At 45.3% G+C, this 25830-nt stretch overlaps 1 protein-coding gene across 1 annotated transcript in view; it reads left to right on the top strand.

Annotated features, from left to right (window-relative positions):
* The window catches only part of SNRNP40 (small nuclear ribonucleoprotein U5 subunit 40), a 90586-nt gene extending 67534 nt beyond the window's left edge, over positions 1-23052 (top strand). The window contains exons 9-10 of the mRNA XM_085645653.1: positions 5561-5664; positions 22613-23052. Of these exons, the coding sequence (XP_085501779.1) occupies positions 5561-5664; positions 22613-22662 (154 nt within the window). The 3' untranslated portion in view covers positions 22663-23052. The remainder of the gene's footprint in view (positions 1-5560; positions 5665-22612) is intronic.
* Positions 23053-25830: the final 2778 nt, after the last annotated feature.

The following is a 25830-nucleotide window of genomic DNA, read 5'->3' as shown; positions in this document are numbered from 1 at the left end:
CCCTATCCCTGGTGTTGAGTTGGTGAATCCCTGCCTGGGGATGGATCTCCTGTGGCGATCCACAAGCAAGACCCACTGAGCAGAGGTAGCATTGGGAATGGGAGATTCTCCCTTTTCCAACAATACATTTTCCAAAAGAATCGGTGCTCGGGCTGAGATATGCCTCAAGCACAGATTCAATGAAAGTAAAACAAGCATACCGGCTCGTTTTCATTTAATTTGCCTGTAATGACCATCAGCACGACCTGCGTGGCGAATGCCATTACAGAAACAAGCATTTACAATGCAATGGTCTCGGCAATATTATAGGTAGAGCTATTGGTATTGCTCATTATTTTTTTTATCATTTTTGTATCCCTAAATAAATGGCATTGTCATTTCTATTGGCATTAGCTTTTTTTTGCATATGTGATACCTATTGCATTAGCAGAGAGAGAGTGAGGTAGTGAGATAGAGAGAGAGAGTGAGGTATTGAAATAGAGAGTGAGGTAGTGAGAGAGAGTGGGGTAGATAGAGAGTGAGGTAGTGAGATAGAGAGAGTGAGGTATTGAGGTAGTGAGGGGGAGGGATGTTGTGAGGTAGTGATATATAAGCATAGAGTGATGTTGTGATGTAGTGAGATAGAGAGAGGGGTAGTGAAAGAGAGAGTGAAAGTGAGTTAGTGAGATAGAAAGGGTGAGGTAGTGAGATAGAGAGTGATTGAGGTAGTGAGTGAGAGTGAAGTTGTGAGGTTGTGAGCTAGAGAGTGAGGTAGTGATGTTTTGAGAGAGAGAAGTTGTGAGATAGTGAGGTAGTGAGATAGAGTGGAGTAGTGAGGTAGAGAGTTATGTAGTGAGAGAGAGTGAGGTAGTGAAACAGTAATGTAGTGAGGGAGATGGATGTTGTGAGGTAGTGAGATGTAAGCAGAGTGGTGTTGTGATGTAGTGAGATAGAGAGAGGTAGTGAAAGAGACAGTGAAAGTGAGTTAGTGAGATAGAAAGAGTGAGGTAGAGAGATAGAGAGTGAGTGATGTAGTGAGTTAGAGAGAGAAGTTGTGATATAAAGAGTGAGGTAGTGATCTTTTTAGAGAGAGAAGTAAGAAGTAGTTGGAAGTGCATTTGCTCTGAGCTCATTCACGAATACAAATAAGTGTTACAGTACTTACATTTACTTTTTAATTGTGTTCTAAAGTGGAGAACGTGCAGTCTGGGTCAAAATAACACGTGGCAGGAAAGTAGCAAGAGGGGTCGAGAGAGGAGCGCAATGTGGAGAAAGAGAAATGGAGAAGTGAGAGAGCAGAGGGGGGAGAATGACTAAAATATTGGAAGAGGAAAGGAAATGAAGGGAGGAAGAAAGGAAAGGAAATGAAGGGAGGAAGAAAGGAAAGGTGGAGGAGCGAGGAGGGTCGAGGGTGACGCGGAGGATGCGCGTGTCTCTCTGACTCATGCCTGATACAATGCAGGACATACAGGGGTCTGCAGTGGGGGCGGCACAGGCTAAGGGGCCAACAGGTGACTCATACAGTCAGGCACCTGACGTGAGGAAATGTTCAGGCCTAAAGATCAGGCGGGGGCGCTGTGGGCGAGCTGCAGGGGTGCTCCGAGGCTCCCGACCCCACGAGCTCGGAGATTCATTATCAGAGATTTCTCCCACGATGACCCCCGATCCCAAGCAGCGTTTCATGAGGCCCTTATCCGCGAGTGTGGCCCCCTGTTCCTTCAGTGCCCGGTCCTCATGTGGTCTCCAGTCCGGCCCTGCACATATAGGCCTTGGTGCCAAAGTCTTTTTTAATAAAAGTGGAAGTGGTCTGTCAGCCTCTGCGTTCCAAGCCCCGCCCCTCGTGACTTCACCCCCTGCCCCCAATGCATGGGTTCCTGGAGTACATGTGTTCCAGTTTCAGCGCTGGATAGAGGTGGTCCGTAGGGGGTGACTCAAGTGAACCCCGCCCCTCGTGGCTTCACCCCTTGCCCCCAATGCATGGGTTCCTGGAGTACATGTGTTACAGTTTCAGTGCTGGATAGAGGTGGTCCGTAGGGGGGGGGGGTGAATCAAGTGACCCCCGCCCCCTCCCTCTCACAGATACGTTGTAAAGTAATTAAGGAGGATGTGCAGTTTTATCACCAGCTCAGCTCAGGGTGTCTGGCGCTGGGTGTGTCTTATCAGCAGTGTCCAGGAAAGGGCGTCCGATGCCAGGTAAGCCGGGCCCATCTCTACCTGGCCGAGGGCAACGGGCGGAGGGTGCTCTAAACACACCTGTGACGTCAGGAGAGAGAGGTTTACAGCAGGAAAGATCAGCAGCTTGACTTCTACCAGAGACTGAGAGGATGGAGGGTCCAGACTGTCAGAAAAAGAACGCTGTGCAGAAGATTGTGGATGCGATAGAGAACAAAAAAGCCCAGCCCACCCCCGAGACCCCAGGACCGGCTGAGAGTGATGCAGACTGTGAGACAGGGATCCACCCCACCCCCCCCCCTTACAAAGAGGCCAGCCCCAGGAGAGACCGGAGAGACTCCTCACTGTGCACCCCAGCAAGGGTACACACTCCAATGCCCGACCCCCCCCTGTCCCTGCCGGAGCCCGGGGGCCAGGATTGCTCAGGACCGAGGCCAGGGGGTGTGGATGGAGCTGGCTCAGAGGGGCAGAGAGGGGATGGAGACAGGGGGGTTAGGAGGGATTCAGAGCTGGGGCTTCACGAAGACACAGAGCGAGGAGGAGAAGATGCGGAGTCAGGGGGTGAGAAGCTGCTGGGGAGGGAGAGCCCGGACAGGAGAGACGCTCTGAAGGAGGGGTCTGGGTCAGAGGGACAGGGAGAAGAGGGGCTCATGCAGGGTAAGGGAGACAGGAGGGAGAAAGGGGGCTCAGGGCTTCACGAAGACACAAAGAGAGGAGGAGAAGATGCGGAGGCAGGGGGATTGAAGCTGCTGGGGAGGGAGAGCCCGGACAGGAGAGAGGCCCTGAAGGAGAGGCCTGGGACAGAGCGGCAGAGCCTGATACAGAGGACAGGAGCTGAGAGGATGGAGGGTCCGGGCTGTCAGGAGGTGAGAGGTGTGAAGGAGCGTGTGAGAGCGATGGGGCAGAGAAAGGCCCACAGCACCCCAGGACCGCCTGCGAGTGATGCAGACTGTGAGACAGGGACCCCCCCCCCCCTACAACGAGGTCAGCCCCAGGAGAGACCGGAGAGACTCCTCACCGTGCACGACAGCAAGGGTAAACACTGAAATGCCCGACACCCCCCCCTGCCCGGGCTAAAGAGCCCGGGCAGGAGAGAGGCCCCTCTTGCATCGTACTTGCGCCTCTCCCTCCATTCCGAGGTTGGCCGAATTTACCGACCTAGAAAGGATGGGGGCTGGGTTCTGAAATCCATTTTGGACAGTAGTCCGTCAAATTATACCTTTAACGCCGCAGTGCGCGGATAGTCCGGAGTAGCGCCGCGAGCACAGAGGTGCGCTAGGCATGACCCAGGCTCCTGGGGCCCTCATACAAGCCTTTCATTCGAAGGAGAAAACGAGTTCGCAGCAGCTATAGCGCTAACACAATAACCTCACATCATTTGTAGCGCCAAAAAGTGTGCATTCAAGTGCCGTGCACTTAAACATCTATGTATACATACATAAGACATCACTGTATTTCTTGAGCTTTTAAAATTAGCCGTGCGATCCCCGAAATATTAAAGGAGATATTGGTACTCATTTTATCAAGGTGAAAGGCAGAGGGCAATGGGATTCCAACTCATTTTAAATTTTTCTTCAGATTTAATTGAGAGAGGAGAATTAAACTTTGAGATGGAAAACGAAGTCCAACCAACTCAAAAGCCACACTTTTAGACTAGGAAGAAAGGATGAAAAGCTGAGCCGGAGGACTTATTTTAACAACGCGTCTAAGAGTGGAACATTAAAATATTAAAGGGGTCGTGTCTCGGCAACCCGTTTCTTCGACATTTGAAACGGCAGCACTTTTGTGGAGTGGCGAGGGAAGGAGCCCTCTGCGATAAAAGGACAAGAAGAATCACTCGATACAGCAGGCTCTACCAACATATTATTTTGAACATTTATCGTACGCGAATTAATTTAGTTTGGCGCAAACTTCGAAAGAAGTCATCTCGCAGAGATTTGTATCGGGAGGAGGCTGTCGGTCTGTGATGCGCACAGGGCAGCCGGCATGGAGCAGGCTGCACCTGGGAGCTGTGCACAGGATTCCCGAGCCCGGCGCCGCCCGCAACGCCCTCGGAGCTTCTTGATTGCTAAAAAATGGCGGATGGAAGCTTCCAAACTTTTTCGGAATCGAGGGCGTGTTCCTGCTGTTCTAAAAGGGCGTGGCTAAAAAGTGGAAAGAACAGCAAGGAACACGCCCCCGAATCTGAAAAAGACGGAGCCTATTTGGAGGGATGGCTCTCTCCTCCAATGGCTGGCGTCCGTTTAGGAAGCCAGCCAATGGAGGAGAAGCAAAAAGAGAGGCGGGCTAAATAGCCACTCTAGGAAACATTAAATCTTCCGACTTCCGGTTCTGCCTTCGGCAGACCGGCAGTCCTCGACCTAAAAAAACATCAGTTTTGCTCGGTAAGTCCTTCCGAGCAGCCTGATGTAAAAAAAAAATATGCATACATAAATAAAGGCCTCCCTCTGGAGGAGAGCACGAGAGGAGACTTTACATACCTCCACAAAGTGGGCCAATAGCTGACACATGCATTGGGGAGGTAGAGCGGATGTCAGTCATTGGCCAACACCTGCACTTATAAGGTTAATAGCAGGCTACTGTGAAACGGACTGCCTAATGTTTCCTTGCTCATTAACCACCACATGCGATTCGGGACACAGATTTTAATTGATTGTAGCTCCTGGTATCTCCCCAACCCCCTCCACCCCAACTTCTGAGGATCCTAAATTCCTCGCAGCAATCTCTCTCCTTTTTAAAATCTATCTTGACTGTACAGCTCTCTGTTGACCTATTGTTACCAGTCCTCCAACGTGCACATAGTGGGTTTTGGCTCTGCCGCATAGGAGTATTACAGTTTTACCTCATGCTATAGGCAGTATGTTGTTTCATCCCACTTCTTATGGATGAATAAAGAACAATTTAAAATCTTGATGCCATACTGAATCGTCACCCTACAAGTTGTTCATCTGATAGATAAACGAATTTCATACAGAAAGCAATTGGTTTTTCTTTTTTTTTTTACTATATAAGCCTTTATTTAAATACTTCAATCGGGTCTCCTAAGGCAAGCAATACCTTTCGACTTTCAGTGCTTTCTTTTTTAGCTTAATCACTGAAATGACGCAAGACTACCTATTATGCTTCATAAATCTAAAAAAATACATATTTTTTTAATGTGTCCATTTAGCTGCCAAAACTGTAACAAACTATATCATGTAAAATATTTGCCTGTGAATAATACCTTGATTTTGCCTGCATAAATTAAAAATTACAATTTGAATGTGTTATAGTGTATTCAAATTGAACAGAAGTGGAATATGTCCCAATTCTTTACACAAAGGCACATGCACCTTCCCCAATGTGAATGATCTTTCCCCTGTTTAGAACTGTGCAACCTTCTCAAATCACATTATTTATTACTTTTTAGATTTGTTTATGTCTGGGACACAACATCCAGAAGGATTCTATACAAGCTACCAGGGCATGCGGGCTCCGTGAATGAGGTGGCCTTTCATCCAGATGAGCCCATAGGTAAGAGACTCTTTTATTTCAGCTGTACATGTCAATTTGCAGTGTTTGTTATTCATTTAAAGGGCCATGAGTTTTCACGGCAAGCAAGCAGGAGTGTTCCGTGACCTGAGCCTGCACATAATATTTCAAGAAATATTTATGCCATGGTCTGTGTTTGAATCAGAAAAACACTACAGGTAAGAAGAGTGCCCAGAATCTGAATCATTTATGACTAATGAAAGGAAACTGCTTAGCTCCAGCATTTTGCAGCATGTGACTCTTAACACAGCTTTAAAGGCCTTTCTAAAAACTCTTGTTTTAAAATTTCCAAATTAGCTTTTTATGCTACAAGATGGAGCTCTGCTCCAGGAAAGTAAATTAAAAAGGCATTGACATTTTTAATTTTAATTCCAAAGGAAGTTTTCCTGTTTAAAAAGTCTACATGAAAATAGAAAATATGTAATAAAAAATTATATGTGTCCATGGTAGAGGCAAGCACATAGAGGTCTGACGGTTCTCCTTTAAAAGGTGAGAAAAGAAGCATGAGAAAGTGAGATAGGAGTAGCCAACTTGAGGGTATAGGTAAAGGAGGTTTACGCGTGAAACCAGCCCCTCCAGGTTTCGTAAGTCCATGCATACATAATGCTCACCCTACCAGCATTTTATCTTTCCATTATGGGACTTCTAATTCTGATTTTATAATTACAATAACAGGTTTGAATATACCTGAATGCAAAGTAAAAACAAATCCGCACTGGATTTACTGCTCACACATGGACGTGGGAAGCTTGATCTGTGTGTAAAATGGTCACTCTGAAAAATCAAGATAAAGTGATCGAAGGGACACTAACTGAAGAACAGCAACAACAAAACAAAGGAATTGGGATTTTTTGATGGCAAAGCCTGGATGGGGTAGTTAACTACATTTTTAAGTCTGCAACCAACAGGCTGGTTATCATGTTCAGTCTAAGGCTTCCTACCCTCTCCACTTTGCATGTTAAAGCTGGAAAAATGGATTTTTCATGATCTGTAAGTGTGACAACTTATCAATAGTCTTTGTGACACTTCTTTTCATTGTGTCCACTTTACTTGTATCTGAAACAGCATTGAAGATTTTTTTTGTCAGGAGGTTCATTTTACAAAGCACACATAAGTTAGATTGTGCATTTTGAAATGTACCCAAGAATCTGAATTTGTGGAACCTTGGATTGCCCATAACTGCAGAATATTTAGGGTTTTTGATGCACACTAACTTGCATTTGGAGGCACAAAGCATAAATAAATTCTGTATAGAATAACAAATATCTACCATCCATGCCACTTGTGTGTGTGGGCCTTTCAACCGGCATAGGAAAAGCCCAGAAGTAAACCATGGAAACATCAAGAATTTTGCTTTGAGTTTACACTAATTTTTAGTTGAAGCATTGGGCCCAGAATTGTCCCGCCCTCTGGCTAACTGACCCAACCCACTTGGGCGGTAGAAAAACTGGGTCCGGCAAGTGGTGGTGGAATGTGGCCCAATACTGCTTCCACACCACCCACCTCTCACGCCATACATAATAAAACAAAAATAATCCCTGGTGTCTAATGGTGCTTTCTACTGCCCCACCACTGATGGGCAGATTGTAGTTCTACTTCACCTAATTTCCGTCCCAGGGAGGCAGAAAAACTGCTCTCTTTGGGGGGGGGGGGGCTTTTTGTCAATATCGTCCAGCTTCTACCTCTTTTCTCACCCAAAACAATTCTGAGGTGGGTAGTGGTGATCTTTCGACGTCTGGGGTGGACAGAGTGAGGGAATACGTGTGTGTGTGTATATGTGTCTGTATATATATATATGGGTCCGGATGTTTGCACTTTGTTTTTGTTCGAAGAAGTCTTTCCAGTCACGAAGTAGGTGACTCCTCCTTTCGATGATAGTGCGCATGGGCATCGACTCCATCCTTAGATTGTTTCTTTCCTCAATCAGGTTCGGATGTGTATTGCTGTCCTCCGGTTCGGTACTGTTTTCAAGCCCCTTCGATGCGCAATTCACTACCTTCGACGGTATTATCGATTGCGGTTCCCCATTCAACGCGCATTGTCTCGCCTCAGAAAACCTTAGATCGCGAAAATCGTGGCCGGCCGTTGGGCCTACCTGTGCCGACCGCGTTAGCAGTCGATAGAACGGGCTCCCTTCAAGTTCTGTCCCGAGTGTCGTGCTAAGTTTCCACCCACCGACTTGCATGAAGTGTGCAACCTATGCTTGATACCGGAACACGACGAGAATGACTGCGATGCGTGTCGATCGTTTCGATCGAAAAAGACACTTCATGGCTGTCTGGCTCGACGCCACGAGATGCAACACCACAGCAGCTCCGCACCAGACATTTCGGCGATGATTCAGACACTGAACATCACGCTCAAGGAGCCGAAAAAGAAGAACTGATCTCCGTGTCCGAGGCCAACTCTGACATGGAAGAAGAGGAGCAAATTACTCCGGGTCAGGGTACTGTGAGTATAGGTACACCTTTGCCCCCTCAACCCAAAACAAAGGCTCCTGTCCCTCCTCTGCCCTTGGGCCAAGGTGGGCACCGACAAAAAGATTCCGATGTCCCACCCTCAGGCCCGGCACCGAAACACAAAGAGAACACCTTCGGCGCCGAAACACAAGTCCAAGCATGTGTTGGTCACAATACCACCGTTGACCAAGATTCCACCTTCGACACCGAACGGCTCGAAGCCGAAACCTTCGACGCCCAAAGGCTCGGAGCCGAAACCTTTGACATATTCATGCCATTCTTAAAAAAAAACCAGAAGATTGATTTATCAAAGGACTACCACATTCCTCTTTAAATAAAGAGTGTGGGTACTAACCCTTCTCCCCTTTATATTCCATCTCCCTCTCCCAATGATTCCATTTTGCTCATCACACCATCAAATACACCACCACCACCGCTTTCACCTGACCCACAGGATTAAGGGGATGGTGATGAAGATCAGGATAGGCCACAGGACACTGCCGCTTGGGAGGATTACTATACAGATCTAAACACAGGGGTGACCCTGATTCGTATCCCTCCAGACCCTCCCCACCTGACAACAACATTGGATACATTGAGCAGGCCTGCTCAATATCATGGGGTGGAGCTCCACAAGGAACCTTTAGAAGAGGGTTTCCACTTGGAAACACTTACTTCTTCCCAAAGAGCTAATCATACCTTACCTATTCTCAAAGGCATGTTAAAACACACGGATGAGGTATTTAAAGACCCTGTAAGGTAAGGATAATCACACCTAGGGTGGATAAAAAATATAAACCTGCTCACACCGACCCGGTTTACATTAGAGGTCAGCTGCCATTAGACTCTCTTGTAGTCTCCAACGCTCACAGGAGAGCTATTTTACAAACCACAGGCGGGGCTCCTCCTCCTGATAAGGAATCTAAACTTATTGATGCCTCGGGCAAAAGAGTGGCTTCACAGGCAATAATCACTGGCGTATTGCCAACGCTCAAGCTCTATTGGCTTGTTATGAAAGGGCTCATTACGGTGAGTTAGAGAAACTCATGCAACATTTACCTGATGAATACAAATCTAAGGCTAATGACCTTATTCAGGAAGGTAAACTTATCTCCAATACATCCATTAGGTGTGCCCTAGACGCAGCAGACACAGCAGCTCGTGCAATCAACACCAGTGTACTCTTACACAGGCATGCTTTGTTGAGAATATCAGGCTTCAAGCCAGAGGTGCAAACCTCCATCCTTAGCCAGCCATTTGACAAGGAACATCTTTGGCCCTGCTGTTGATATCTCACTGGAAAAGGTGAAAAAGGACACTCTGAAAGCTCTAGCGTATCCAAACCCAGTAAGGATCCGCAACATGCAGACTCTAATATCGCAGTTTCAGCCTCAACACGAATTACCAGCTCGAGTGTTCATGCAATTGCTGGGAATGATGGCATCTTGCATTTTAATTGTTCCTTACGCAAGACTCCAAATGCATCCCCTACAGGAATGCTTAGCACGTTAGTGGAATCAGGCTCAAGGTCAGTTATCAGATCTAGTGTTAGTGGATGGCCGCACCCATCACTCTCTGCAGTGGTGGAACAAACAAAACCTTTCCAAGGGGCGGCCATTCATCGACCCCGTCCAACAGATAATGTTAACAGCAGACACATCGCTCACTGGTTGGGGAGCTCATCTGGAAAAATATACCATTCAGGGCATGTAGACTCTGCTACAAAAACAACTCCACCTAAACTATCTAGAACTACTAGCAATTTTTCTAGCGTTGAAAGCCTTTCAACTTCATCTAGTAGGCAAAGCTGTCCTAATTCGCACAGACAACATAACAGCAATGTGCTACATACAAAAACAGGGGGGGACACACACTCTCCAGCTCTCACAGTTAGCCCAGAGCATCTGGAGATGGGCCATACCTCAAAAAATATATCTCATTGCAGAACACCTTCCAGGAGTAAACAACCAAATTGTAGATCTGCTCAGTCGTCAAAGACAGCAGATCCATGAATGGGAACTCCACCCTCAAGTCCTCCTCCCATTCTTCCAAATGTGGGGCTTCCCAGAGATAGATCTGTTCGCCACCCACATAAACGCAAAATGCACAAACTTCACGTCCAGGTATCCACACCCATTGTCCAAAGGCAATGCACTATGGATGAATTGGTCAGGGATATTTGCTTATGCTTTTCTGCCTCTCCCACTCATTCCATAAGTGGTTCGGAAGCTCAGACAGCAGTCCCTAGCGCTAATCTTAGTTGCTCCCACATTGGCCCATCAACCTTGGTTCACAACCCTTTTGGAGTGATCAGTAGTTCCTCACCAAAAACTACACCTCACTCCCAATCTTCTCACTCAGAATCCTGGAGAGATAAGGCATCCAGAACCCAGTCATGTCAACCTTGCGATCTGGCACCTGAAATCCTAGAGTTTGGCTATCTTAATATTCCGCCATACTGCATGAATATTATCAAAGAGGCTAGGCGCCCTACCACAAGAGCATGCTATGCAGCAAAGTGGAAGCAGTTTGTCATTTAATGTAACAACAATCAAATCAATCCGCTAGATGCATCAATTCAAAACATCATTTGCTATCTACTACATCAACAGCATCCAATTTAGCGTACACATCCATACGCTTGTATCTTGCTGAAATAGCTGTATATCTACAAAACAGACAGCATTTGTCTCTTTTTAGAGTGCCTACTATTAAAGCATTTATGGAAGGATTTAAGAGTCATTCCCCCCCAGACTTCCACCTGCTCCAGTGTGGAATCTCAACATAGTTCTTACAAGACTCATGGTCCCACCTTTTGAGCCATTACACAAATGTGAACTGCAATTTCTCACTTGGAAGGTAGCCTTCCTCATTGCCATCACATCTCTGAGAAGAGTGGGTGAGCTTCAGGCACTTACCATAGAAGAGTCATTTTTAAAAATACACCAAAACTAAGTGGTTCTAGGGACTAACCCCAAATTCTTACCTAAAGTCATTTCTGCCTTTCATATCAACCAATCTGTTGAGCTACCTGTGTTCTTCCCTCAACCAGATTCAGTGGCAGAACATGCTGTTCACACCTTAGGTGTCAAAAAGAGCATTTCTATACTACATGTTTATGTTTATGGATTCGTAGAGCGCATGGCTGCCTGAAGGCTTCCCAGCTGTAGGAGAGAGGATAGAAAGAACAAAATCTTTCAGGAAAACCAAACAACTTTTTATTGCTTTTGCTCCACCACATAAAGGCAATCCAATATCAAAATCAGGTATTGCAAGGTGGATAGTTAAGTGCATTCAAAAATGCTACATTAAAGCTAAACGCACATTAACAATCCCCCCTAGAGCGCATTCTACAAGCAAACTGGGGGCTTCTATGGCATTCTTAGGAAATATACCCATAGATGACATCTGCAAAGATGCAACATGGTCTACACCACACACATTCACAAAACACTATTGTGTAGATGTGTTAGCTAGACAACAAGCTAGTGTGGGCCAGGCAGTTTTACATACACTATTTCAGACCACTGCAACAGCTACAGGTTAACCTCCGCTTTAGGAGTTAACTGCTATGTAGTCTATGCATAAGCATATGATCTACAGCTCATATGCCTCGAACGGAAAATGCTACTTACCCAGTATGCATCTGTTCTTGGCATATAGAGTTGTAGAGTCATATACACTCACCGCCTCCCCGGGTACCTTTACCTGTTGCAGTAACATCTTACTTGGATACACTGTACATGGACATCTCTCTTTATTACTCTTACTAACTCCACCATCACCCTTTACGGCAAAACAATCTAAGGATGGAGTTGATGCCCATGCGCACTATCACTGAAAGGAGGGGTCACCTACCTCGTGCAGTGGCGGCTGGTGACATTTGAAAGTGGTGTGGCGTAAATGTGACGCCTGAGTGCACCACAGCCAGCGAGCGCAGAGAGCAAGCCCGAGCGACATAAGGGGGGTTCGGGGAGGATCTCCCCCGAGAAATTGTTTTTAAATGATTGGGAAAATGGTACATTTTCAAGCAAATTTGAAAAAGCAAGAAGGTTAATAAAGCAATTGTGAAAGTGTAGTTAGTACATTGCACTTCCCCATTCTGGAACTGACCCCAAGGCAATGGTAGTAATGCTCAGAGTTAATATGCCTACTGCAAAGAACATATAGCATGCAGATCACAAAAAGGTCATATAATGTAAATATTTCAGTGGATTACTGCTTTTGTTAAAGTCATGCTTTTGTTACTTGCAGTTTAAAAGTTACAAGCCTAAGTTAATGGATAGAGCTAGTAACTGTCATCAGAGAGCTGCATACAAATTACAAGGCATAGGTTAGAGCGTTATGATTTTTTTCTCCAGTCAGTAATTATCCTAATGTTGCGAAAAAGGGTCCATTTGGCTAGAAATGAATTCTTATTTGTATAGTCAACACAACCATGGTGTTACAACTGGTTTTAAATTAAACGTTTGTGCTGCTCCAGACCAAACAGTCAGTCTTAAACTATACTACCTACCATTATGGATTACATGTGACACCTGCACCATGTAGTCCACTTTTTTTTATGTAACATTCCCTATGCAATGATTTACACACGTAAGCCATTGTCTCTGTATAATGGGTGTGTGTATGAGATGTAAATGGCTCTGAAAACCTACACTACACTATAAAACAAAAGAAATGCATGTGAGAAAGGGCTATGGGGAGATGAGTGAGGAGGCTATGTAGGAGCATAGTAGATGCATAGAGACAAGAGAGTCCCAGGTGGATTCGCCTTACAATGAAAGCATGTAAAGATGAAGCTTGTCTTAGCTCACTGTAATTCAGTTTATGCCTTGTATAAAGATGATGACGCATAACACAATTACACGCTGTGCCATCCGTGGATTGGAATTTGTTGCAAGGTATGTTTTGCTAGTTTTAGTTTATACCCTGATTACTAGCTTGAATTTTAATGCTAGTGTTTGGAAGCAGCTGCTTTCAGCACAAACCAGTGTGTTTATCACTTCCGAAAGCAAGTAGTAAAATGCAGGCCATTTCGCATCCAACATAAGCTATTCATCACTGCCCCCGCCCCTCCCCTTGCCAGCAGGCCACTCGTGACAGCTGAGTGATAGCCAGGTAGTACGTCATCATCATGCACAATGCAATTTGGGGAAGCCAAAATCTTCATACCAGGAAGAAAAACCCATTAAATCAGCAGCATCTTCCGACTTGTGTAATGTAACTGGAGTTTGTGCAGGCAATGTGCTCGTGTAAAGCGCTCCAAGAGTTTGCGCTATTTAAAAACCTGCAAAAAACACATACACGCACACAGAGTAACAAGAAAAATACTTAATAATTAAGGAAGCACGATTGTTTAAATAAATACACTACAAGCAATCTAGTGACTCTACTTTAAAACACTAACACATAATTCCAGTGTTAAACATCCACGTGCAAATATGATTACTCGTTCATGAGAATGACCTTTTTTGGCGTCACTCATCTGGTCAACCGATTGCTGATGCATCGATCCTCACCCTCGCGATATAATCCCATCAGATTTCCACAGTATGGACCAATGCTCTGCCGCTTATTCTCGATTTAAAATTCAGAACATTGTTTCCCGCCCAGTCCTTTTCACAGAGTCTTATGTAGGCAGTAAACTTGCTGCGTCACGTCAATCTTCTTCTCGTTGCTGCTGTCTGGCCAAGAAGGCCTCTAAGTGCTGCATGAGTCAGAGCACGGACAGGAACAATAAATAGCAGACACAAATGCAGGCCTGCAGGAAGCATATTTATGATTTTTCATTAAATCACTGCCGGCTCTTCTATCCATTTTGCATATGGATTGGTAAAGCACATATAAAACATTCTTTTAGGCACGTGTATCCACAAACACTTTACACTCTGGCTCCAAACTTGCAGTGGGCATCGACTGTGAAAAAACTTAATATGGATAATAATAGAATGTGGCAGAATTCCTCAAAATGATTCTCTGTTCTCACAGGATTAAAAAGGAATTACACTTTCTCTACACGAACAAAAGCTTCTGCCACAAACTGGATCGACAATCGACACAACAGTAATATGATAATGTGCTGCCTTCTGGAAAAGCGCGTTGTCACAAGTGTACAGAAGTCGCCATCAAAAGCGCTGTCACGAGGGAAGGTAGACCCCGCTTAAAAACATGGGAATTAAACACAAATCTGAAACTTGTTGGTGAAAGATTGAATACCCCAGTGCTGTGCGCAGTCTGTGTAACCCTGCTCTGGGAAGGAGGACAGGGCAGACCTATTCAGAACGGTAGCTGCCAGACGCTTGTGAGCGCCTGCTGCCAAATGTGTTATGGGGTCTTGGCGTTGTGCTGATAATAAAAGCAGGGTTTGGTTTAAGCAGCCAGGCAATCTATTCAACTCCATGATCCATCGGCGAAGTTAGTATTCGGGCTAAATGGTCACAACGACAACCCCAATTACATAGTCAGCGGCGCCCGGCATGCTCGAGGGAGAAGGGGGAGGTGTCGTGGGGGGGGTTAATAATACAATTAAAATAAAACGTACCAGAGTGCGGGGGTAGTGGTACTGCACCGCCTCCGATCCAGGCAGGCCGCCGGGCTGGTCACACTGCACTGGTGGGTCAAAGTGTTCCTGCCTGCAGGAAGCAGCCCGCTTCCCTCCCCTACGCAGCGCAATCCAATCACAAGGCTGGTAGGCGCAACAGGAGAGCGCCCCAGCCGGGACATTTTCTCTGCATAGAGAAAACGGGAGAGTGGGGAGGTCCTGCTCGTGGGCAGGGGGGGAGTGGCTTGCTCACTGTTGTGGGTATTGACTGTTTGGTCGGCTCAATCAATACCCACAACAGTGGGCAAGCCACTCCACCCCCCCCCCTACCCTCGAGCAGGACCGCCCGCCCCCAACCACACACAGAGGCACTGCTGCTTTCTCGCAATGCGAGAAGGCAGAAACATAAATGGTAGTTTATACTGTTTGTTTCTGCCTTCTCGCACCGCAAGGAAGCAGTGGGGCGACGCTCCCACGCCCCAATGGCGGAGCTGCCACTGACCTCGTGACTGGAAAGACTTGTTCGAACAAAAACAAAGTGCAAAAATCCGGACCCAACACTAGGTGGCGATCTATGCATAAGCATACGACTCTACAGCTCTATATGCCAAGAACAGATGCATACTGGGTAAGTAGCATTTTCCATATATATCATCCAAAAAAGCTGCCTTCAGACGGAGTGCACGCCCAAAAAGCCTTTAATCTGCGGCAAAAGAACAACTTCGGTAAATGACAAGCAAAAATAATAGCATGCCTTGCCTGACTGTCCTTTCTCAAAGGCAGCATGCATAGCAGCAATGTTCTTGCCATCGATTCTCCAATGACAATTTCCCAATTAAATACACCCCGTCCATGTGGGCCTCTCAGTATGTTGCATCACTGGAATTGCAGTCCAAATTACACCCTAGTGGGTCAGAAATTAATGAACATGCTCTCTTTTAAATTACATACTTTTTCTCTCTTGCTGCCTTTGAGATAGGACATTTAGTTTAAAATGCGTCAGACGCCTGAGGAGGAGGGCCCGCGTGACCCCCCTTTGCCATCAGCCTGGCCCCCCTTTGCCATTGGCCTGGCCCCGAAGGTATGGTGGTCCCCAGGACAGAATACGGTCCTGGAGGGGGGGGATCTATGTGGTCCCCCTCCCCCTGTATATGTATGGGCAGGCCCCAGGAGGTGGTGGTCCTGGGGCCGAAAAGAGCCCCAGACGGGGGCCACGTGGTCCCCTTCCCACTTAATTTATTTTGGCAGGCCCTGGTGAATGGGTTCTCCGAGGCCAAAATCGGCCTAGGTGGGGGACGCTGCACTCTCCCCCTATATAGAAAACAAGAGTGGGAGATCGCACATGATTATTTTTTTTTCTTCACAATTTTGCAGCGAATTTGCAGATCCACTGTGATTTGGCAGCAAAATTGAAAAATAAAACATCTGTCCTGTGGAACACCACCACCAGACTTTGGAGGTGAGGGGGTGTTAGAAATGGGATTTCTGGTTGGCTAGGGCAAGGGCTTAAGCCAGGCAGAAACTGCCACTGCTAGTCCGGGCAAGAGAGTCACACTCTGACTATAACCCCTGCTCACCCCCTTGGTAGCTTGGCAAAGCGTTGGGCTTATCCCAGAAGCAATGTGCAAAGCGCTTGCGCACCACACACTCCAGCATGCACCAATATCCCACCAGGCACACCACAAGGAAACTCAACATGGAGGTATGTAAAACAAAAAGATATACTTTTGTATTTTTGTAAACAAATGCAGTAAGATCAAAGAGTTGCAGGTTTGGTATGGGTTATTCCAAAGACTGCATTGAACTTCATTAATGCACATACACTCTCTCTCTCACACTGAAACCAGACAGTCAATCCACTAACAGGCATAGGCACCGAGGATAGTTCGACAAGAAAATAGCCACTTTCTAAAAGTGCTATTTTCAAACACAGAATTTAATAACACATCTTTTAGTAAAGATGGTTTTTAAATTGTGAGTTCAGGGATACCAAACTCCACTTTTCTGTTTTGCCCCTCTGGGAAGATATGCTTGTAAAATGTTACAAAGCATTAACCATTCTGTCCTATGGGCAAGATAGCCTTTCCATAGTGAAAAACGAAACTGGCAGTATTTAACTATCAGGACATGTTACACACACCAGTATATGTCCTACCTTTCACATACACTGCACTCTGCCTAGGGGGGTACCTTGGGCCTACCATAGGGGTCTCCTATGTGTACTAAAAGGGATGTGTAGGGCCTGGCAAGTGGGTGCACTTGCCAAGTTGACATGGCAATTAAACTGCGCACAGGCACTGTGGTGGCAGGCCTGAGACATCTTTTTAAGGCTACTCAGGTGGGTGGCACAATCCGTGCTGCAGGCACACTAGTAGCATTTGATTCACAAGCCCTGGCATACTCAGTGCACTTTACTAGGGACTTATTGGTAAAACAAGCATGCCAATCGGGGAGAACCAATCGCCATACCAATTTTATACAGGTAGCACTTGCACTTTGACACTGATCCGCAGTAACAAAGTGCCCAAAACCTCTAAGCCAGCAAAAATGAAATCCAGCGCAGCATCAAAAATACAGGAGGCAGAGGTAAAAAGTCTGGGGAAACCACGGCAAGGCTGCCGTGTCTAACAAGGGGGGTCAGGGTATTCCTAACCTGCCCCCTTATGTTTTTTTCACCTTTTTTCTTGGGACTTGGACAAGTCCGAGTCTCAAAAGGCTGCCAACTCTTCTGGTTGAAGTGTTGGCAGCCAATCCGATCTCGACTTGAGATCTGTCAAATCCTCAGAGGATTCGTGTCCCTACATACCTATAAAATGTTTTTATTTTTTTTGATAACTCCAAAGCTGCTGAATGGATTTACACCAATCAAAAAATTGCTCTTCCTGGACGACGAACTAACTTTCTGCTAAATTTGGTGTAATTCAACGGTTTGGGCGTTAGTCGTGTGTAAAATCTTGATGGGGAATTGCATGTAAAATGCACATGTTTTGACCTTCCCCCCTTTTCTTGGCCCCCGCTTGACAGATCACCCTGAAACTTTCCATGCAGAACTAGGCCACTTTTTTGGGAAGTTTTCATGAAGATTAGTCAAACGGCACCAAAGTTATTAGCAAACCTGTGTAGGCCTGTGAGTGGGTGTCTGTGGGTCTGAGAGTGTGTGATGGTCTGTGAGTAGGTGTATCTGCGTAAGCCTGTGAGTGGGTGTGTGAGTGGCTGAGTGGGTGTTTAGGTGTCTGAGGGTCTGTGAGTGTGTGTGGGGCTGTGAGTGGGTGTGAGAGTGCCTCTAAGGGGTCTGTAAGTAGATGTGTAATTGGATGCCTGGGTCTGTGAGTGTGTGTGTGAGTACGTCTGTCAGTGCCTGCGTGGATTTCTGAGTGGATCTGTGAGTGCCTGCATTTCCCTGTTAGTGGGGCTGTGAACACCTGTGGTTCAGTCGGTGGGTATGAGAGTGCATGTGTGAGTCTATAAGTGGGTATATGAGTGGTTGTGTGGGTCTATAAGTGGGTGTGTGAGTGCCTCTGTGGGTGTGTGAATGGGTTTGTGAGTTCCTGTATGTAAATGGGTCTGTGAGTGCCTGCATGGTTATGTGAGTGCCTGCATGGTTCTTTGAGTGCCTGTATGGGTCTGTGAATGCATCTGTCAGTGCATTCCTGGGTCTGTGGGTAGTTGTGAGACTGCCTGTGTAGGTTTGTGAGTGGCTGGGTATACAAGTGCCTGTGTGGGTCTGTAAGTTGATGTGTGAGTGGCTATGTGGGTCTGTTAGTATGTGTGAATGCCTGAGTGGGTGTGTGAGTGCCTACATGGGTATGTGATTTGGTCTGTGTGTGCCAGCTTGGGTCTGTGAGTGGGTGCGAGAGTGCCAATATGAGTCTATGAGGATGCGTGAGTGCCTGAGTGGGTCTGTAAGTGGGGGTGTTTGGGTCTGTGAGTCTGCGCGGGTGTATGAGCTCCTGTGTAAGTGTGTGAGTCTGTCAGGGGGCTGTGTAAGTACCTGTGTGGATCTGTGAGTGTACGTGTGTGTGTATGTCTGTGTATGTCTGTGAATTTGTGACTGTTCAGGAGAGTCTGAGAGTAGGTGTGGTGTGTGACAGTGTAGGCCTGTGAGTGGATGCCTGGGTGTCTGTGAGGGTCTGTGAGTGGGTGCCTATGTTGGTATGTAAGTAGGTCTGTAAGTGCCTTCATTGGTCTGAGTGGGTGTGTGGATGCCAGCGTAGGTCTGTGAGTGCGTGACTGTCTGTGCGGGTCTGTAAATGGGTGAGAGAGTGCCTGTGTGGGTGTCTGAATGGATCTGAAAGCGTTCCCCCTCCCCTCCCCCCCCCCCAGAGTGCTTCAAGATTCGCGGACCTGTCGCGGATGGACACCGGGGACCCTGTTGAGCCTCGCGGGTGAACCACGGATTCCCAAAGTGGAAAAATACAATTTAACTCAATTTTGTACCCAACATAGGTTCCTCTGACACTTCCCTAACACACCCTTGGGGTCAGGGTAACCGTACCCTGACCCCTTCAGTCATTTTGCAGAAAAAATGTTAAGTCCCCAGGACCAATCCCCGAAACTTAAAATGGCGGCAACCTCCCAGTCAAGTTGAGGTCAGCCATTCACGGTGTTAATGGTGGCACGTGACTTCACAGATCCACCGCATGGGATCTACGAAGGGTCCACGTCCCTAGATATACAATTTTGTTTTTTCTTTACCAATTCTGAAACTACTGAACGGATTTACATCAAATCACAAAAAGAGCACTTTCTGGACCAAAAGCTACCTCTCTGCAAAATGTGGTATTATTCCATCAAGTACTTTGGGCTGCTGTCGTGTTCAAAATTCCTATTTCTTGGCCCCCGCTTGACTCACTCACTCCAAAACTTTGCATGCAGAACTAGACATACCGTGCCACTCTGAAACTTTTGTGAAGATTCTTCAAACTGAGCCAAAGTTATAAGCAAGTCAAAATATGCTTTTCCTATGGAAATTAGATCCTAACTATAACTCCCTACTGGGGACCATCAGTAGGCAATGTGTGTGCACTGTGCCCTTCTGGTTTCATGTGACAAACTTAGTATGCTCAATGCTTGTGACCTTGAGGTTGCCTGTTCTTGCCAATTTATTCTGTGGTCTCACGCTTTGTAAATTACAATTTACAGCAAAAATAACATTTTGAACAGCTGTTTAGAAGTGTTTCAAAATGCCTGAAGAGCATTCATCTTTTTGTTCCCCCACAATCCGAGATCAGACAATCATGAGCAGTTCCTTTGGTGGTTCTGTTTAGGAGAGCATGATTATGTTCTATTGTTTTCTGTTTTAATTTCAATGTAAAATTGTAAAACTATTTACTTTCGAATATATTAAAATTATCTTAAGTCCCTTCCCTTGCCAATCTGTTCTGTTACCATCAGCCTTTGTGGCTAGACGTATGCAATACGACTCAGCACCTCCTGAAGCTAACTGGGATACTTGAATGTGGTATTTGCTAAGGGAAGACCAACACTCCCTAACTTAACTGAGTTAAACATTGTCTTCAAAATGAGTAACTGAGTTAAGAGGTAGTAACACATGTACCCCCTATATGTATTGCAGGCATACTGTAAAGGCCTGTTTTATTTGCTCTTTGTACTCAAATGTTCACCACTAAGAAAGCAACCTTGAGCTTTTGATATTACACAATTGTATGCATGAAATGAGAAGGACTATGTTGAGATGTACTCGGAAAACATATGCATTAAAGGAAAATGTAGTATCATTTAAATGTCTGCCTTTCGACATCCAACGCAGAACGACTTTCACTGTTCATTAGCAAATTCGAAAAACCATTATTCCAGCCAACATGTTACATTAATTGACAATGGTAAATTCTTCAGGGCAACTAAATCTGTACATCTCAATCCTAGTATGCACAATCCTGTCCCAAATTCACATATTATATAAGTAGGTTTGTGTGCCCAAATTAAAGGATTTAGTCAAGAGCACTATTGGTAAAACAAAAGTACTTGAAAGCCTATTCAGAATATCACATCATTCTGACACACTGTTTCCATCTTCATCAAGACCTTTAGTTTGAAACTCATTGGCTAGAATAATGCTTTTTCAAATTGTCCTAATTTAAATTGCAAGAATGAGCGGAAACCAGACTGCTGAAATATATTTTGTTCTTAATTAGATAGTGATAGATGGATGTTAAAATGTTGCATTTTTTTCGCTGATTGTTTTGTTTTCTGAGTGAGACTCCAAATATTTCAGTTGGTCGAATCTACCATATTTGCTGTATTTAGGGCTAACAGACAGGTTTGTGGTAGCTAATCCTTTGAGGTTGCACCTCACTGTCAAAGTTTGATGAATCAACTCAGGCGTGCAGTATACTATCTGCCTCAGGCAATTATTGGTGTTTAGAGTGAAATGTTTGCATCACATGGTCCATCAAAGTTTACATTTGGCATGCGAGTAAGTACATGTTGTTCATGATGAGTTTGAATTAAAGAGGTGCTGTAGGCAGGAAGTATACGAATGCAGGGAACATATGAATAGTGTATTTACTGGGAAGTGTTTCACTGGAAAGCACAATTTTATGCAGAGCAAGGCATTGATTTAACAAAAACTAGTTAAGACTGGAATGCATCCAGTCACAATTTAAGCAGTGACTCAGGAATTGCTCTGCCACTTCGTGCCAGGTTTTAATGACTAATGCCACATTGGGAAATGTCCTCCTTTCCCGGTTGACCAACAATGTATGCTTGGGAAAAGAAGTGGTCTAGTGACAAAGACAAAGTTAATAACTATTGTCTCCTGGGGTCCTAGGTTCTAACCCCAGGCTTCCTGCTACAACACATTGTATATTATTGGGCAAACCACTTTGCTTCCATGAAACACATGAGATTAATTTAGGCATAGTCCCGGGTGTATTCATATTCATAAGGAAAAACGTGTAGAATGAAAAATTAAGCGTGAAACTTTTTTTTTTTTAATGTATATTTTAAATATGCTGGAGCAATGGTTTTGACTGTTGCATAAGAATACACTATTTTTAATGTGTATCAAAAGAAATGTCTAAACAGCAAATGCATGTTAAATTGGAATCAGGTTGTCACTACTGCAGAGAAGAAAGTGATGTGTACTAGAACTGCTCACCCTCTCTGCATTTTCAGCAGTGACTTTTGATACATCTGTGATCTCTGGAGCAGGTTTCGTTTTTCAAAAAAAATGTTTAATCTAAAATGTGAATAGTGTTGGAGAACTCTGAATCAGCTTTCCATTCTCAGCAGTAGCTTTGTCTTGGCAAGTCATTTTGAGTTTGCAAGCTTCCCTTACTGAAATGTGTTTTCCCAATTCGACCTTTTCCTTTTAAGATGAGATATTTGGTGAGCAATTTCTACCCTCCCAGTATTTAAAATGAAACATTATATTAACTTCTGGTCCTGACCAAACAGGTGAATTGGATTTAATTATCACCAGAGGTAAATGTCAGTCCTTCATTTTTTCTGTCAGCAGATTTTTTAATCTCATAGCAAATATATGTATTCTGTGGGGGAGGAAGTACTTCTGCAGAGAACACAGGGTAGGGTACATTTACTAAGGAAAATAGCAAAACTTAAACAATATATTATTGCCATATTTGCTCACCATTCCAATTGTCTGGCTAATGTACTTCTATGCCTTGCTCCAAAGGGGGATGTGTGGAACCATGCCCCCCAAAGCCTTCGCGTTTCTCCTCCTGCCAGACCTTTCTGGGTGGGGTGTAACAACTGGTGTGGTAGAGAAGCACGATTTGCCCCTAATCGTGATCTAAGGAAAGATGCAGTATGGTGCTGTCCCCTTACTGACATATGCCTTTAGACATTTTAAACCTCCTCAATGTTTCTGCAGGTTTACATCATAGTTTATGTTTCAGTAAAAACTAAATTATTTCTACCTAATGTTTCCCTTCTATTCCTGCAGTGGTCTCCGCATCTAGTGACAAAAGATTGTACATGGGAGAAATCCTCTGAGCAAGCGGGGAAAAAAGACTTCATGGACACTTCTACGTACAGAACTCTGCTCCTCCATCGAGGAAATTTCAGCAAAGACTCAGTCAGCAAGGGGAAACCTTACCTTGCGAGGCTGGTTGCACCTCTTTCTTGTTGCCGACAAAGCTGCTGAAGAAGAGTCTGTCTTCAAGGTGGACATTCTATGGACGGATTGAGTGGATGAAAGGAATGGATGATATTTGCCAGTTTATGAACGATTGATGGATTCAATTGTTTTCTAGAAAGTTGGATATCTACTGAAAGCGGACACCATTTTTGAAATGTGGTATACAATTTTAGTTTAATTATTGGAAATTATTTGTTCTCCCACCCCTTCTTTATATTGAAAGTAAATGGAAAACTTTTACAAGATGCAAGTGGCTGCTTTTCTTTATAATTCTTATCATCAGAATAAACTTATTCGAATGTCAGAGACCATCATAAAAGTACATAGTAAAATGCTGACAGTTAATACAGTTAAAAAGATTAAATCATAGTATACAGCTCACTATTAAAAGGATCCCACCCTAAAAAAGACTTCATCCTTTAACAATTACAAGAATAATAAAGCTACTCTGCATTTAAAAAAAAGAAATTCTTAAAAAAGCAATAAAACGTATTTGGTATATACTTCATAGTACTTACAAAAAGAAGTAAAAATATAAATAGCCAGGCCCTCTCCCGGGTGGCCTGCCACCGGAGTCAAATAAGGTTCAATACCATTACGGGATTGTAGAGCGGCAAAAAGCCTCTTGAATGTTTAGCCTAATTCCTCTCCTTCCCTCTTTAAATATCAATTTTCTAAAAACATATGTTTGATATGTAGTTCGTCCTCTTTACAAACTGAGGTGATCCTCAAACCTTTTAGGTTCTTGATTAATCTATTCGAGTGTAGAAATGTGGCTCTTTATATAGTATACCAAAAAGAAATGTGCTGTTTGCTTAGAGTCCAGGTATCTCTTATAAGTGGACAGTGACTTGCTCTAGCAATCAAAAGGTGCTCTATTTGGGAGAAGTGTGGTCGAGCAGCTTTAGGCTTGTCAGAGAAGAGTGTCAGACATTTGTTACACACAGAGTCAATTAATGATGCACACACTCAAAAAGGAGATCCACACCAATTTAGAAAAATAACCCTTATTTTATATATATTTTAAACACCAAGAACTACGTAATTGGGTAAGTTCTTTGTTTTGAGATATCACTGTTATGAAAGTCTACAGAAATACACTTGCATTGGGTGAGATATAACAGTTTTTCAGTATACAACAGTACACTGGAGCTTGTATCTTCTAAAGCGGTATTGTTATCATATGGGAAAGGAACATATACTGCATTCGGGCACTTAGCAGTGACTTATAGGACTGTTCTTCAGGACTTAAGGTAAGTATTGGGCAAGGTCAAGGCAGCACTAACCGGTCACCTTTGTCTGCTTTGGCACGTCAGCGTGCAGAGGTGCAATTCAGCATTGGGTGCCCTGTTGAAGTCGATGGGGAATGGTCTGGTTACAAAGAGGCTGCAAGCAGGGACTAGGGGTGCCAGTCCTGCTGAACCCACAGGGGGCTCAGTCCTTGAGGGTCTTGGGCACACAGGGACAACATCGGTTAACTTGAACTTTGGTTGGGTGGGGCTCATGTACAGTGGTGCTTTGTCATGCAGGGTCGCGCTGCCGAAGACTCTTGCGATTCTCGGTCTTTGTAGAAGAAGGCTACAGGTGCTGGCTGGGGGACTAGTGTGGTCAAACTCAAGGGTGGGCTCAGCTCTTGAGAGTCTCAGGACCACATTTGCACCGTCTCCTCCATCGGAATCAGGCTGTGGAATGCTGGTGCATGGGTGCTTTGAGGCGTCGGGTTGCGGTCAGTCAGAGGCTCACTCTTGTGTCTTGGTAACCTGGTGAGGAGGTGTAGCTGGGCCACTCTCGGTGCTGGCCTGGTGGATCCTGACGTCCCTTCACAGTAGGTCGGGCTTTGTGCTTTTGGAGTCCAGAGTAGACCATCATCAAGCCTTAGTTGCTGCAACTGTTCAGGTACCCAGGTTATCGTGCCGGACTACCTCTGGGGGTCCTGGTGTCTCCAAACTTGGCAAAGAGATGGATCTGACCTCCTGGGGCACGAAGGCCTTTCTCCTGTCGGGCTGATCCTTTAGTGAGCCTGAAGGCTAGCAACACTGTGGACCGGCAAATCCTTTGCGGTGCCTGCAGATGCAGGGGAGCAGCCCCTGTACTCCAAGGGAGATCTTTCCTGGTTGTTGAGGTGCTAAGCAGTACTCAATGGGTTTTGGGGAAGGTGCCTTGCCGTTTGGTTAAAGTCAGTCCCAACAATCTCACCAGCCTGGAGGTGCAACATGCCTCCTTGCATGGTTAATATTCCGCCTGTCCTGGTGCCAAAGGGGCCTCAGGGCAGGGGGCTCCCAGCTCTGGGGAAACCAAGCTTGCATATCAAAAGCAGTGTGCTCGTTGAAACGCACTGCCTTGACATACTAATTTACTAGCCATCCTGCTGGAGGAGGTGTGAAAACACCTCCTGGAAGAGCAGGCATTGTTTGTGACTTGTAAGACCGGGGCTTTCACCTCCTAGGGGTGTCAAACTCATCTGTGGTGGCAGGCTAGACAGGACCAGTCGTCCAGTGCGCTAGTAGGTTTCAGGGGGTACCCGTAAGGTACCCTCTGGGTGCAGGTATTAATAAATCCAACACTGGAGTCAGTGTGGGTTCATTAATATGAGGTGTTTGATGCCAAACACCATTGGATTCCGTGTAGCCATTATGTAGCTGGGAAACTCGTTTTGACCAGAGCCTAGTACATTCTTTAAGATGGCTTCCCTGCTCACTTGTAATATCCAGCAATGGAACTAGACATTTCAGGGGCATATCTGCTGAGGCAGATTTGTCCTCACATTTGCTTTAATACACCCTGCCTTAGGGCTCCAAGGCCTGCTGTAGGGGTGACTTAGATATAGCCCATGCAATGTGTTTGGCATGGGACACTGGAGTGTACCATGTCGTGTTTTCAAAAATGGTTTGCACTGTGTCATGCAGTCTGCAGTGGCAATCTGAAATTTTTGTGTGGGTCCCTCAGGGTGGCATAAGATATGCAGCAGCCCTTGGGGACCCTCTTTAGTACCTATGTCTTAGGTACCTGGGGTACCATTTACT

This window comes from Triturus cristatus, chromosome 3_1, assembly GCF_964204655.1.
Source record: "Triturus cristatus chromosome 3_1, aTriCri1.1, whole genome shotgun sequence".
In the NCBI taxonomy this organism is placed as follows: domain Eukaryota; kingdom Metazoa; phylum Chordata; class Amphibia; order Caudata; family Salamandridae; genus Triturus; species Triturus cristatus.
Note: the sequence above shows the minus strand (reverse complement) of the source record. Positions and strands in the feature narration are given on the sequence as shown.